Source organism: Scyliorhinus torazame, unplaced genomic scaffold (genome assembly GCF_047496885.1).
Source record: "Scyliorhinus torazame isolate Kashiwa2021f unplaced genomic scaffold, sScyTor2.1 scaffold_459, whole genome shotgun sequence".
In the NCBI taxonomy this organism is placed as follows: domain Eukaryota; kingdom Metazoa; phylum Chordata; class Chondrichthyes; order Carcharhiniformes; family Scyliorhinidae; genus Scyliorhinus; species Scyliorhinus torazame.
In genome coordinates this window covers 63136-77871 of record NW_027308186.1, presented here as the reverse complement: position 1 = coordinate 77871, position 14736 = coordinate 63136, and the positions used below count along the sequence as shown (strand labels likewise).

Here is a 14736-nt window from a genome sequence, read left to right as displayed (position 1 = left end):
ACATATGGGCATATGGTGAGAGGACCCCTTAAATGAATTAAGGAAAAATTTATTAATTTCCGGGAGAGATTAACAAAAGCATGTGAGTTGGCAAAGAGCATTTAAAAATTGCTCAACAAACAATGAAAGTTAGAACAGATAAAAATGCCTAAGCTCACAATTTAGTGAGTGGTAAAGATGTTAGTATTATTATCCATATCTGGTGCACCGGTAAAACCAAGGTTCACTGGACCTTATCAAATCAAAAAGAAACTCAATGATGTTAATTATATAGTGAGTACTCCAGACAGGAGGAAAATCAGTGAATGTATCATGTTAATATGTTAAAGCAATATTATGACAGGGAAACTAGTCAGGATAGGAATGTATTTACATTAAGTAAAAGAAATGGGAAATTAAACAAAAATATCAGAACACTCTGAGAATGAATCAGAAGTCCAAAATCATGAATTATACGCTCCAATAATCAGATTAGATAATATGAGATGCTTAAAATTTTTAATGTAATATTAAGCTACCTTCCAGAAAACTGGCAAGCTTACGAAAGTTATGACAATTAATGAATCAATTTGTGTGAATAGGCCAAGGAAAACATCTTTGGCGATACATGATGTGAATGTAGGGGATCCATTACCCATAAAACTAAATCCAGAGAAGTTAGCCCAAGTAAAGGAATCAAATTCATCATGGAAAACGTCATTACTGAACCGATTGACAGTAGCTGAAGCTGTTATTGAAAATGTGGAAAGGTGTGTCATTTGAAACATGGAAGTCTGGCAATATCTGGTCTGAGTGAAACATGAGAGGACACAGGGAAAGATCCCACAAAGGGTTAACAGCAGCTGCTCAGGAGCAGGATTGTAAAATGCAGATAGCCTTGGCCAAGCAGGCTTAGCAAACAAGACAAACAGGATTTTGAATGAAGCCAAAAACAATGGCTCACACCTTCATTGAAAGTAACTATCCTAGTTAGCAGCTGGAAAAGCATGGATGAGGTTCCGCTGAATTTGGTGATAATTCTAGGTGTGAAAATTTGCTAATACCAGGTAAATTAAAGAAAACTGGAGACTATCAGTCTACGAGAAACATAATTTAAAGCCAAAATCAAAGTCAAAATTATGAGCTGGGGACACAATTGGAAAATAAAACTATAGAAATGACAGGAACCAAACCAAAAGCAACACCTCTTGAAGTCAAAGCATTTTGAACATCACAAAGGAAACAATGTAATCAGATCTATGAGCTGAGGTCATGTCAAAATGAATAATTAGTTGGATTAGAAGGTTTAGATCAAAGATACTTTTTACAATCAAAGTGAAATAAGTTACTTTACAATAAAGTCATAAAAACTAGATAACTGTTAGAAAAATATGTAAACCCAGAGACCAGGGCAGGAACTACGAGAACCAGAACTCAGAGGGAGAGAGAGAGAAGCAGAGAGGGAACAAGCAGCTCAGAGTCAGATTACAGTCAGCTCGGCCATGGGAAAGAAACAGGGCAAAGCAGCCGAGCTAAAATAGCTAATACATCTAAGGAAGACTAGAATTTAAAGAGTAGGCAGAGTCAGCTCAGAGACAGCCAGCAAAGCCAGCTCTCATAGCTCGGTACATGGGAAAGATAGGACATAGCACCGAGCTCATCAGGGAATACAACTAAAGAAGGGCAGATTTTAAAAAGATTGATTGTCAAGTTGGGCCTGAAGGTCCCTTCAGCCAACCAGAAGGATCCAGAAGCAAGATCTTTTTCCTTTCTGTGAAGAAAGTAATCGCAGCTTTTAAAATAAAAAATATAATAAAATAACTTAATTTAACCTGAAATAGCGGTTATTCCAAAGTCTACTTTACTTACTTAGCAATGTGGGACCCAGGATCGATGCTACTAAGTGGTAAGTAGATGAAATCTTCGGTGAAGGTATGGGTTATACCGGGGGATAACTTGAACACATAGTTTGACCTGAATAGCATCCACTGAAGCCTGCATCGGAGTCAGGGAGTGAGAATCCCTGTTCACCATTTAGAATGTCGGCCCTTTTTGGTATAGGGGGACTTCTAAGAATAGTGGTGAGTTTTCAAAAACAAAGCTCACTTACTGCAATTGCACCGAAACTGGATGGGTCACAGTGATTATGTATAGATTAACTAGCTCAGTGGACTAGACAGCTGGTCTGTGATGCAGAACAAGGCCAGCAGCACAGGTTCAGTTCCCGTACTGGCTGAGGTTGTTCATGAAGGCTCGCCCACCTTCCCAACCATGCCCCTTGCCTGAGGTGTGGTGATCCTCTGGTTAAACCACCACCAGTCAGCTCTCCCCTCAAAGGAGAAAGCAGCCTATGGTCACCTGGGACTACGGAGACTTCAAATGTAAATGATCTGTCGAGCCCATTTACTTAATTAAAGATTATTACAACGTTAATGCAATAACAAAGATGGATTCACATCTGATTCGATGACTGTTTGAGAAGATTGGACAGGCCATACCCGTTACAAAAATTGATTTATTGAAGGAATATTGGGAATTCCATTAACCACTACAACCAAAGAAATATTCACTTTTGTAATCCTGGATGGACTTTCTGAATGCAAGGTCATGCCTTTCAGAATGAAAAATGCACCAGCACTTTTCAAATAGTAACCAACAAGGTCACTTGGCACTATTTGTCAATTTGTGGCATACGCTATATGCCACTTTGTGCTATTTGTCAATGATTTGTTTGTGTTCAGTCAAAATTGGGAGGAACATTTACAATACTTGAAAAAAGAAATGTCTGATTGGTTACGACGAGCCAGTTTGGTCAAAAAGCGAATTTGACAAAGTGAAAATAATCTATTGAGCCACATTGTGGGACAAGGCCAAGTAGTGCAGAGAGAAGCAAAAATAAGGGCTATTTTGTACTTTCCAGTGCCTAAGACAAAATTAGACATTTTGGGTGCATGGACATGAGTGGATTCTATCACGTTTGTTCCGAATTTCATCACTGTAGTAGCTCCCCTGACAAGCTTGTTAAAGAGAAACACAAAATTTGAATGGCCTAATGAATGTCAAAGTGTTTCTGACAGCTTGACAGTATTTCACTTGTTTTAGCAGTACCAAATTAAGCTCTTTAAACTGGCTGTTGGCACCAGCGACGTACGTGTTCATGTCGTTTTATTGTAGGGGATGAGATGGAAATCGAACAACCCAGTTAGTTATTTTTCTCAGATGTTGAATTTGTGCTAGCAAAGTACTCAATTGTGGAAAAAGAGACTTTGAGATTTTGGTGTTGGCTCTACAACATCTTGAAATCTACATATATAACAACTCCACAGAGACTATTGTCTTTACAGACCATAATTTTAGCAAACTTCATACCAAGAATCTGAGACTATTCCATTGAAGTTTAATGCTACAACCACACAATTTGAAAATTATTAATGGAGCAAGAGGAAACAATATTGGGTACTTAGCAGATACATAGCGAATGCTTTATCAAAAGTTCAAATGCGGAGAAACATAAATGTCATTATTAGAATGGGGTTGTGTGAAATAGAATTTTGATCGAAAAGTCATTTTTCCTTGCATATTTTATGTAAATTTATTTGCCCCTACACAGCTCTGTGTCTCTCGACATGAATAAAATATCCCAATTTGTCTTTCTCGGATGCAAAGTAGATGATCTCACTTTCCTACAATGAACTCAATCTGCTACAGTTTGTCAATGAAGTCTGTCTATATCTCTTTTGTAATCCATCTACACGACTTCCTGTGTCTCCTAATTTAGTAGGAGACACAAATATTTAACTAGAATCTTGTACCTGCTTGACCAGTCCGCTGTGCTAAAATGTGGTAACTACTAACGGTTAATTAAATTCTTCCTACAATATTCAGATTGGACAGGAGAATTTAGTCCCAAGACAAGGGAGGCCGAATTTAGTCCAAGACACGATGGGCTGAAGGGCCTCCTTCTGTGCTGTACATCTCCATGAATATGAGATAAAGCCATTTAATTTAAATCAAATATATCTTCTATATATTTAATTGGCAATTCTGATTATATCTTCAAAAGAGGTTTGAATGATATATCTGAAATTGACTTCCTCCTTGATAGCATTCATTCTGAAGTCATCATAGAAGACCTTGGTGAGGATCTTCATTTGACACCTGGACTTATGACATTTATTTAGATGCCGGGTGGATAAAGGCATATGGGGACAGTCTAAAATGCTGAAGCCGAGGAAATTATCCCATACACTTAAGGTATTTATTGAACACAACCTGTGCTTCAAAGTCCCAGCATGTCTTATGCTGATGTGAAAAAAATGAACCTTTCAAAATAGCAACAATTATCTCAGAAAAATAAAAATGCTGAAACACATTCAGATACAGATCGCAAACTTTTGTTTCAATGAAGTTGCCGGCATGTTATCATTAAAATAATGAGTTTGTATAATTATCAACTACACAATGACCAATTACAAATATTTGATGCTGAAATGAAATTCCCAAAAGCTAGGGATAGATGAAGCTGTTGAGATGCAGGAAGAGAATAACAACATTCAAAAGCCCCTTTGAGTGTACCACCTATCAAGCTAGAAAAAAAACACTAGATGCCTTCTTAAGGTGACTGAAGGATATTAGTTCCATTACACTGAAGACTAAGACAACACTGAAGCACATAATTGTAGCAGTGTAGAATCATAGGACTGAATTCTCTGCCAGCAGCAAGAATTGCAATTGGGCGGAGAACAGCACGCAAATGGAAAATCGTGATTTGCGCCCGGTGCAGATTCCAACACCATGCTCCCTCCCTGCTGGTGGCATGAGTGAGATTTGTGGCCCACGCTGGCAGCCCATGCAAAAATCGCCTTTTGCATTGATTTAAATCTCATCAATGAGTTCAAATTTATGCGCCACCCCTCTCAGACAGAAATCACATCGGTGCAAATTGGTGCAAGTATTTACAAGCGGGGACTAGACGCCATGGCTGTTGAGATGTTGGGACTGCTCAGTGAACTTATCAGAAGCGCAGCACCACTGCAGCGGAAGCAGGGATCAGCAGGGCTTAACTGAATCAAAGGACCCCTGCACCATGGCCTTTGGAACCCTCCCAGGCACACTACCCCTCTCAAGGCAGAGGCCTCACCAGTGACACTCGCCTCTCAGTATCGCGAGCAGGCTCCTCCTGGTGAAACTGACAGCACTGACTGCCTCTTCCACCTCCACCCAGGCGCTGTTCAGGAGGGAGAGCTTGAATCTGTGGCCCACCCTGGGGAAGAGGGGGGGGTGCAGGGCCGGTCTTCTCTGAGCCATCTTCATGGCTGCAATGAGTGTGTGGTGAGTGGAACGTTTATAAGCCCAAGCAGCTACACCGCCCACTGGGCTGGGAATTGCTTCCAGTATACGCCAGCAAAGTGCTCACCCATTTGCTTGACTTAGATCGTGGAACGAATCGTACCCCCAACAGGATTGCAAATTGCATGCTATTAGTTCCGACGGGACACTAATGGGCAATTTAGCATGGCCAATCCACCTAACCTGCACATCTTTGGACTCTGAGAGGAAACACCAGCACCCGAAGGCAACCGACGCAGACACGGGAAGAAAGTGCAAACTCTACACAGACAGTGACCCAAGGCTGGAATTGAACCCAGGTCTCTGGCACTATGATGTAGCAGTGTTACAGTGCTGTCATACAAGCACAAGGACTGATAATAATTATAAGAACTAGGAGCATGAGTAGGCCATCTGGCCCCTTGAGCCTGCTCGGCCATTCAATCAGGTCATGGCTGATCTTTTTTGGACTCAGCTCCACTTTCCGGCCCGAACACCATAACCTTTAATCCCTTTATTCTTCAAAAAACTATCTATCTTTATCTTAAAAACATTTAATAAAGGAGCCTCAACTGCTTCACTGGGCAAGGAATTCCATAGATTCACAACCCTTTGGGTGAAGAAGTTCCTCCTAAACTCAGTCCTAAATCTACTTCCCCTTATTTTGAGGCTATACCCCCTAGTTCTGCTTTCACCCGCCAGTGGAAACAACCTGCCCGCATCTATCCTATCTATTCCCTTCATAATTTTATATGTTTCAGAAAGATCCCCCGCATCCTTCTAAATTCCAACGAGTACAGTCCCAGTCTACTCAACTGCTCCTCGTAATCCAACCCCCTTCAGCTCTGAGATTAACCTAGTGAATCTCCTCTGCACACCCTTCAGCTCCAGTACGTCCTTTCTCAGGTAAGGAGACCAAAACTGAACACAATACCCCAGGTGTGGCCTCACTAACACCTTATACAATTGCAGCATAACGTCCCTAGCCTTAAACTCCATCCCTCTAGCAATGAAGGACAAAATTCCATTTGCCTTCTTAATCACCTGTTGCATCTGTAAACCAACATTTTGCGACTCATGCACCAGCACACCCAGGTCTATCTGCACAGCGGCATGTTTTAACATTTTATCATTTAAATAATAATCTCTATTGCTATTATTCCTACCAAAATGGATAACCTCACATTTGTCAACATTATATTCCATCTGCCAGACCCTAGCCCATTCACTTAACCTATCCAAATCCCTCTGCAGACTTCCGGTATCCTCTGCACTTTTTGCTTTACCACTCATCTTAGTGTCGTTTGCAAACTTGGACACATTGCACTTGATCCCCAACTCCAAATCATCTATGTAAATTGTGAACAATTGTGGGCCCAACACTGAACCCTGAGGCACACTACTAGCTACTGATTGCGAACCAGAGAAACACCCATTAATCCCCACTCTTTGCTTTCTATTAATTAACCAATCCTCTATCCATGCTACTGCTTTACCCTTAATGCCATGCATCTTTATCTTATGCAGCAATCTTTTGTGTGGCACCTTGTCAAAAGCTTTCTGGAAATCCAGATATACCACATCCATTGGCTCCCTGTTATCTACCGCACTGGTAATGCCCTCAAAAAATTCCACTAAATTAGTTAGGCACGGCCTGCCCTTTATGAACCCATGCTGCGTCTGCCCAATGGGACAATTTCCATCCAGATGCCTCGCTATTTCTTCCTTGATGATAGATTCCAGCATCTTCCCTACTACCGAAGTTAAGCTAATTGGCCTATAATTACCCGCTTTCTGCCTACCTCCTTTTTTTAAACAGTGGTGACACGTTTGCTAATTATAGTGAATTAAAAGATGGTGGGAAACCATTATATTTAATATACAAAAGTATTTTACAATACATGTTTTCCATATACAGGCAGTAATCAATCCAAACAAGAAAATGATTTCGAGCCATAACTTTTTGTAGCAGTTATTTACCTTATTTCACTGGATTTCCTTTCAGTACATGTATTTTAACATAAGGCTTTAGTCTTTTTAAAATTTAAAGTACACAATTAAATTTTTCCAATTAAGGGGCAATTTAGCCAATCCACCTACCCTCCACATCTTTGGGTTGTGGGGGTGAGACCCACACAGACATGGGGAGAATGTGCAAACTCCAGACGGACAGTGACCCGGGCCAGATTGACCCCAGGTCCTCGGCGCCATGAGGCAACAGTGCTAACCACTGCACCGCCACGCTGCCCTAGACTTTAGTTTTTAAAATGAATTTCATTGGACATTATAGATGATTTTCTTACAAGATTTAAGAAATGTCAAGTTTAAGCCAAAATTGTATCTTATAAAAACGAATAAGACAATTAATCTCTATCAATAGCATTTCCCAGTTATATAGTTGTCACATCAGTTAAGCGTACCTGCTAAAAGGATGCTGTCCAACCAGGTCACCATTTTGAAATTGGTAGTCACTTAAAAAATCTGGACTAATAGCTCCATCAGGGGGTAAAAGTCCATCTGTGAACACAGTTAATAAATATTCATCACTGCCCATAGCTGAATTTTGTTTTACATTTTCACAGGTTGATAGTCATTTTCACAGGTTGATAATTTAATCAAATCATACATATTGGCACTGAAACTAAATACAAGAACATACCTTGATACATTACCTTTGCTGACATGGTTGTACATATTACATTCTCCAAGGTCAATTATCTTGCATGCAATGAAAAGGCAGGAGGAAATAATCAGGCAGAATGGTATGTTTTCCTACATTTTTTCCAGGTTTGATGTTTAATTGGGTCACTAGTCTTTATGGGGTCTTGGCTTTGCTATCATCATTTCCCCAACTTATATATTACTGCAGCCTTGTTTAGCTGAGTGCCCGGGGCTACTTATTTACAAGTGGCAACTGGAGTCTGACACAGTGCCAGGAAAGGGAGCAGACAGCCGGGCACTTGCCCAGAGTGGCCATAAGCAGAATGTATTAGAAATAGAGAGTAAAAGTTCAACATTTGATTCAAGTCAGAATTCGGTGCACAGGTCAGGAGATACTGCATTCTGCCTCCAATATTTATGGTAGTTTATGCTACAGATAAACATTTAATTTAATCAACCTCTATCGAAAAATTAGCAGTTAAAACGATAAAAACTATAAACTTACTTGATTAAATAGATGAGCTAATTAAATAAATAACCATATACGTTTACATAGGATTTGCAGTTAGGCAGTGGTGGTCTTGTGGTGCAGTGGGTCTTGTCTTTGCCTCCGAGTCAGAGATGCTGTTCTCTGCAGCCATGACAGAGTTCCAAAGTTGTGTTGCCTGCCTGATGTCAGGGTTAGACATCTCCTTACAGCTAATATGGTCAAAATGTAAGGGGCTAGAAGCCCTAATGTAAAAGGATGACATAGATCTTGACTCAGAAAAGCAGGAAGTAGCATCAGTATGGGTGGAGATGAGAAATTACAAGGGTCTGAAAATGCTGGTGGGAATAGTTTATACAACACATAAAATAGTTAACAACTACTACTAGATTCAAGAATAAGCAATAAGAGCTTGTAACTAAGGCAAAACAATGATGGGTGGCAGTGGTTAGCACTGCTGCCTCACAGCTCCAGGATTCCGGGTTCAATTCCGGCCTCGGGTGACTGTGTGGAATTTGCACTTACTCCCCATGTCTGCGTGGGTTTCTTCCGGGTGCTCCGGATTCCTCCCACAGTCCAAAAATCTACAGATTAGGCCATGCTAAATTGCCCCTTGGTGCCCAAAAGGATTAGGTGGGGTTAATGGGTTATGGGGATAGGGTGGAGGTGTGGCCTTAAGGGCCAGTGCAGACTCGATGGGTCAAATGGTCTCTTTCTGCACTGTAAAATCTATGATCATAGGAGACTTTAATCTTCTTATAGACTGAACAAATAAAATTGGTAAAAGTAATTTGAGGACAAGTAGTGGAATGTATTAGAGATCATTTTCTGGAACGATATGCCATAGAACCATCTAGGTAAGAGGCTATTTTAGATCTTGTTTTGTTTAATGATACAAGTCAAATATTAATCACATTGGAAGAAGTTTCTTGGGAAAGCATGATCATAATATGATGAATTTCACATTGAGTTTGAGAGTAATGCATTAAACTAGAATATCAAACTTAAATAAAGCCAATTGTACTTGTATGAAGGTTAAGTTTGCAAAGATGTGGAGATGCCGGCGTTGGACTGGGGTGAGCACAGTACGAAGTCTTACAACACCAGGTTAAAGTCCAACAGGTTTGTTTCGATGTCACTAGCTTTCGGAGCGCTGCTCCTTCCTCAGGTGAATGAAGAGGTATGTTCCAGAAACAAATATATAGACAAATTCAAAGATGCCAGACAATGCTTGGAATGCGAGCATTAGCAGGTGATTAAATCTTTACAGATCCAGAGATGGGATAATCCCAGGTAAAAGAGGTGTGAATTGTGTCAAGCCAGGACAGTTGGTAGGATTTTGCAGGCCAGATGGTGGGAGATGAATGTAATGCGACATGAATCCCAGGTCCCGGTTGAGGCCGCACTCATGTGTGCGGAACTTGGCTATAGGTTTCTGCTCGGCGATTCTGCGTTGTAGCGCGTCCTGAAGGCCGCCTTGGAGAACGCTTACCCGGAGATCAGAGGCTGAATGCCCTTGATTGCTGAAGTGTTCCCCGACTGGAAGGGAACATTCCTGCCTGGTGATTGTCGCGCGATGTCCGTTCATTCGTTGTCGCAGCGCCTGCATGGTCTCGCCAATGTACCACGCTTCGGGACATCCTTTCCTGCAGCGTATGAGGTAGACAACGTTGGCCGAGTCGCACGAGTATGTACCGCGTACCTGGTGGGTGGTGTTCTCACGTGTAATGGTGGTATCCATGTCGATGATCTGGCACGTCTTGCAGAGATTGCCATGGCAGGGTTGTGTGGTGTCGTGGTCACTGTTCTGAAGGCTGGGTAGTTTGCTGCAAACAATGGTTTGTTTGAGGTTGCGCGGTTGTTTGAAGGCAAGTAGTGGAGGTGTGGGGATGACCTTGGCAAGATGTTCATCTTCATCAATGACGTGTTGAAGGCTGTGAAAAAGATGTCGTAGTTTCTCCGCTCCGGGGCAGTACTGGACGACGAAGGGTATTCTGTCGGTTGTGTCCCATGTTTGTCTTCTGAGGAGGTCGGTGCGGTTTTTCGCTGTGGCGCATTGGAACTGTCGATCGATGAGTCGAGTGCCATATCCCATTCGTACGAGGGCATCTTTCAACGTCTGTAGATGTCCGTTACGCTCCTCCTCGTCTGAGCAGATCCTGTGTATACGGAGAGCTTGTCCATAGGGGATGGCTTCTTTAATGTGTTTAGGGTGAAAGCTGGAGAAGTGGCGCATAGTGAGGTTATCCGTGGGTTTGCGGTAAAGCGAAGTGCTGAGGTGACCGTCCTTGATGGAGACGAGTGTGTCCAAGAGTGCAACTGATTTTGGAGAGTAGTCCATGGTGAGTCTGATGGTTGGATGGAACTTATTAATGTCATCGTGGAGTCGTTTCAGTGATTCTTCGCCGTGGGTCCAAAGGAAAAAAATGTCATCGATGTATCTGGTGTATAACATCGGTTGAAGGTCCTGTGCAGTGAGTAGGTCCTGTTCAAATTTGTGCATGAAGATGTTGGCGTATTGGGGTGCGAACCAACCATGGACTAGTTGAACCAGGAACATTCCTCGTCACAATGGACGTCTCGGCACTCTACACCAGCATCCCCCATGACGACGGCATTGCTGCAACAGCCTCAGTACTCAACACCAACAACTGCCAATCTCCAGGCGCAATTCTGCAACTCATCCGCTTCATTCTGGATCACAACGTCTTCACCTTCGACAACAAGTTCTTCATCCAGACGCACGGAACAGCCATGGGGACCAAATGCACACCCCAATACGCCAACATCTTCATGCACAAGTTTGAACAGGACCTACTCACCGCACAGGACCTTCAACCGACGTTATACACCAGATACATCGATTACATTTTTTTCCTTTGGACCCACAGCGAAGAATCACTGAAACGACTACACAATGACATTAATAAGTTCCATCCAACCATCTGACTCACCATGGACTACTCTCCAAAATCAGTTGCATTCTTGGACACACTCGTCTCCATCAAGGACGGTCACCTCAGCACTTCGCTTTACCGCAAACCCACGGATAACCTCACGATGCTCCACTTCTCCACCTTTCACCCGAAACACATTAAAGAAGCCATCCCCTATGGACAAGCTCTCCGTATACACAGGATCTGCTCAGACGAGGAGGAGCGTGACAGACATCTACAGACGTTCAAAGATGCCCTCGTACGAACGGGATATGGCACTCGACTCATCGATCGACAGTTCCAATGCACCACAGCGAAAAACCGCACCAACCTCCTCAGAAGACAAACATAGGACACAACCGACAGAATACCCTTCGTCGTCCAGTACTTCCCCGGAGTGGAGAAACTACGACATCTTCTTCACAGCCTTCAACACATCATTGATGAAGATGAACATCTTGCCAAGGTCATCCCCACACCCCCACTACTTGCCTTCAAACAACCGCGCAACCTCAAACAAACCATTGTTTGCAGCAAACTACCCAGTCTTCAGAACAGTGACCACGACACCACACAACCCTGCCATGGCAATCTCTGCAAGACGTGCCAGATCATCGACATGGATACCACCATTACACGTGAGAACACCACCCACCAGGTGCGCGGTACATACTCGTGCGACTCGGCCAACGTTGTCTACCTCATACGCTGCAGGAAAGGATGTCCCGAAGCGTGGTGCGTTGGCGAGACCATGCAGACGCTGAGACAACGAATGAACGGACATTGCGCGACAATCACCAGGCAGGAATGTTCCCTTCCAGTCGGGGAACACTTCAGCAATCAAAGGCCTTCAGCCTCTGATCTCTGGGTAAGCGTTCTCCAAGGCGGCCTTCAGGACGCGCGACAACGCAGAATCGCCGAGCAGAAACTTATAGCCAAGTTCCGCACACATGAGTGCGGCCTCAACCGGGACCTGGGATTCATGTCGCATTACATTCATCCCCCACCATCTGGCCTGCGAAATCCTACCAACTGTCCTGGCTTGACACAATTCACACCTCTTTAACCTGAGGTTATCCCATCTCTGGATCTGTAAAGATTTAATCACCTGCTAATGCTCGCATTCCAAGCATTGTCTGGCAGCTTTGAATTTGTCTATATATTTGTTTCTGGAACATACCTCTTCATTCACCTGAGGAAGGAGCAGCGCTCCGAAAGCTAGTGACATCGAAACAAACCTGTTGGACTTTAACCTGGTGTTGTAAGACTTCGTACTAAGTTTGCAAAGATAGATTAGAATAAATAATGACAATAAGTAATGCTACTGATTTAAAGAAATGTTAGATGCCAAAGGATCTGAAATTTATACGTTGAAAATAGATTAGAGTGACTTCCGGTTGCGGCAGGGATGAGCTAGCCGCACGTTTCGGCGGCTCCAGCTCCGACGGATCTTCGGGCTCTTTTAAGAGCCCCAACGGGGACTTGGACGGCCGTAAAACCCGGTGCGAGGCGCGAGGAAAGGGAGCCCCCCCCGAAAGACGGAGGGAAAAACCGGCGCCGGCGGCTGCAGCCCGAAGAATCTGCAGCCAGAAGATCAGAGAGAGAGAGAGAGAGGGAGTGAAACAAAATGGCGGCGGAGAAACCACAGGTGACATGGGGGCCTGAGCAGGACGAGGTGGTGAGACGGTGCGTGGACCTGCTGAAGAAGGAGGTAATGACCCCATTGTTACAGGCAATTGAGGGGCTTAAGGAGACTTTAAAGACCCAGGAGACGGAACTTCGCGTGGTGGAGCAGAAGGTGTCAGGTATTGAGGACGAGGTCCTGGGCCTGGCGGTCAAGACTCGGGCGCACGAGGCACTTCATAAAAAGTGTGCTGACAGGATTGAGGCCCTTGAAAATGGAGCGCGAAGGAAGACCCTTAGGGTACTCGGTCCCCCGGAGGGTGTGGAAGGAGTGGACTGTGGAGCGTACGCAAGGAAGATGCTGAGCTCACTGATGGGTGCTGAGGCCCCTGCGGGCCCCATGGAGGTGGAGTGGGCAAATCGGATCCCGGCGAGAAGACCAAAAGCGGGAGAACCACCGAGGGCGATAATCGTGCGATTCTACCGCCTTAAGGACAGAGAAGAGGTCCTGAGATGGGCCAAAAAGGTGCGGAATAGCAGATGGGAGAATGCGGTGGTAAGGATCTACCAGGATTGGAGTGCGGAGGTGGCGAGAAGGAGGGCGAGCTTCAACCGAGCCAAAGAGGTTTTGCACAAAAGGATGGTGAAGTTTGGGATGCTGCAGCCGGCAAGACTATGGGTCACGCATCAGGAGAGACATTATTATTTCGAGACGGCGGAGGAAGCATGGTCCTTCATCAATGAAGAGAAACTGGACCGGAACTGAGGGACTGATGCTGCAGGGAACTGTTATTGTTGTTATTATTGTTTTTGTTAATGGGATGGTGAAAGTTAAGCGAGAAGTAAACAGGGAAGGGGGGGGGGCACTGGGGAAATGTGGGCGCCGGTGAGGGGGGAGAGGCGGGACATAGTCAGAGAATGGGGAAGGAGAGGGGGAGGGGAAAAGGAGCTGCGCCATAAGAGGCGGGACAGGTAAAGGGATGTTCCCGCGCCAGAAAGAATAAGGCAGGAAAACAGGTGCAAGGCGGATGGGAGTTCCCTCACACCAGGGGGGCCGAGGAGCGAGCAGGAGTAGCCGGGTTCAGTTGAAGTCAGCTGACTTACGGAAGTGATATGGGGGGGAGCAATCAAGCTAGATAGGGATCTAGCGGGGGGGGGGGGGGAACAACTGGGTTGCTGCTGCGGAAATCCAAAAGGAAATGGCTAAAGAGAAGGTGGTCGGGGGCGGAATGCGACGCTGGGGGAGCAAAGCTGGAGCGCGGAGGCGGGATATGGGACTGGCCTAGAGAAGGTAATGGCTAGTCGACACGGGAGGGGGGCAGGTAGCCCCCCAGTGAGGCTGATCACGTGGAACGTGAGAGGCCTGAATGGGCCGATAAAAAGGGCCCGAGCGCTCGCGCATTTGAAAGGACTAAGGGCAGACGTGGTTATGCTCCAAGAGACGCACCTAAAGGTGGCGGACCAAGTTAGGCTAAGGAAAGGATGGGTGGGACAGGTATTCCACTCAGGACTGGACGCAAAGAACAGAGGGGTGGCCATTTTGGTGGGGAAATGGGTAGCATTTGAAGCAAGGAACATCGTAGCAGATAGTGGAGGTAGATATGTAATGGTGAGTGGTAGGCTGGAGGGAATGGAGGTCGTGTTGGTTAATGTGTATGCCCCAAATTGGGACGATGCGGGGTTCATGAGACGGATGCTGGGGCGTATTCCGGACCTGGAGGC

The 14736-nt window shown here is 44.5% G+C and overlaps 1 protein-coding gene across 1 annotated transcript in view; it reads right to left on the bottom strand.

Annotated features, from left to right (window-relative positions):
- The window catches only part of LOC140406308 (kinesin-associated protein 3-like), a 107086-nt gene that overhangs the window by 80382 nt on the left and 11968 nt on the right, over positions 1–14736 (bottom strand). The window contains exon 3 of the mRNA XM_072494420.1: positions 7728–7824. Coding sequence (XP_072350521.1) covers positions 7728–7824 — 97 coding nt within the window. The remainder of the gene's footprint in view (positions 1–7727; positions 7825–14736) is intronic.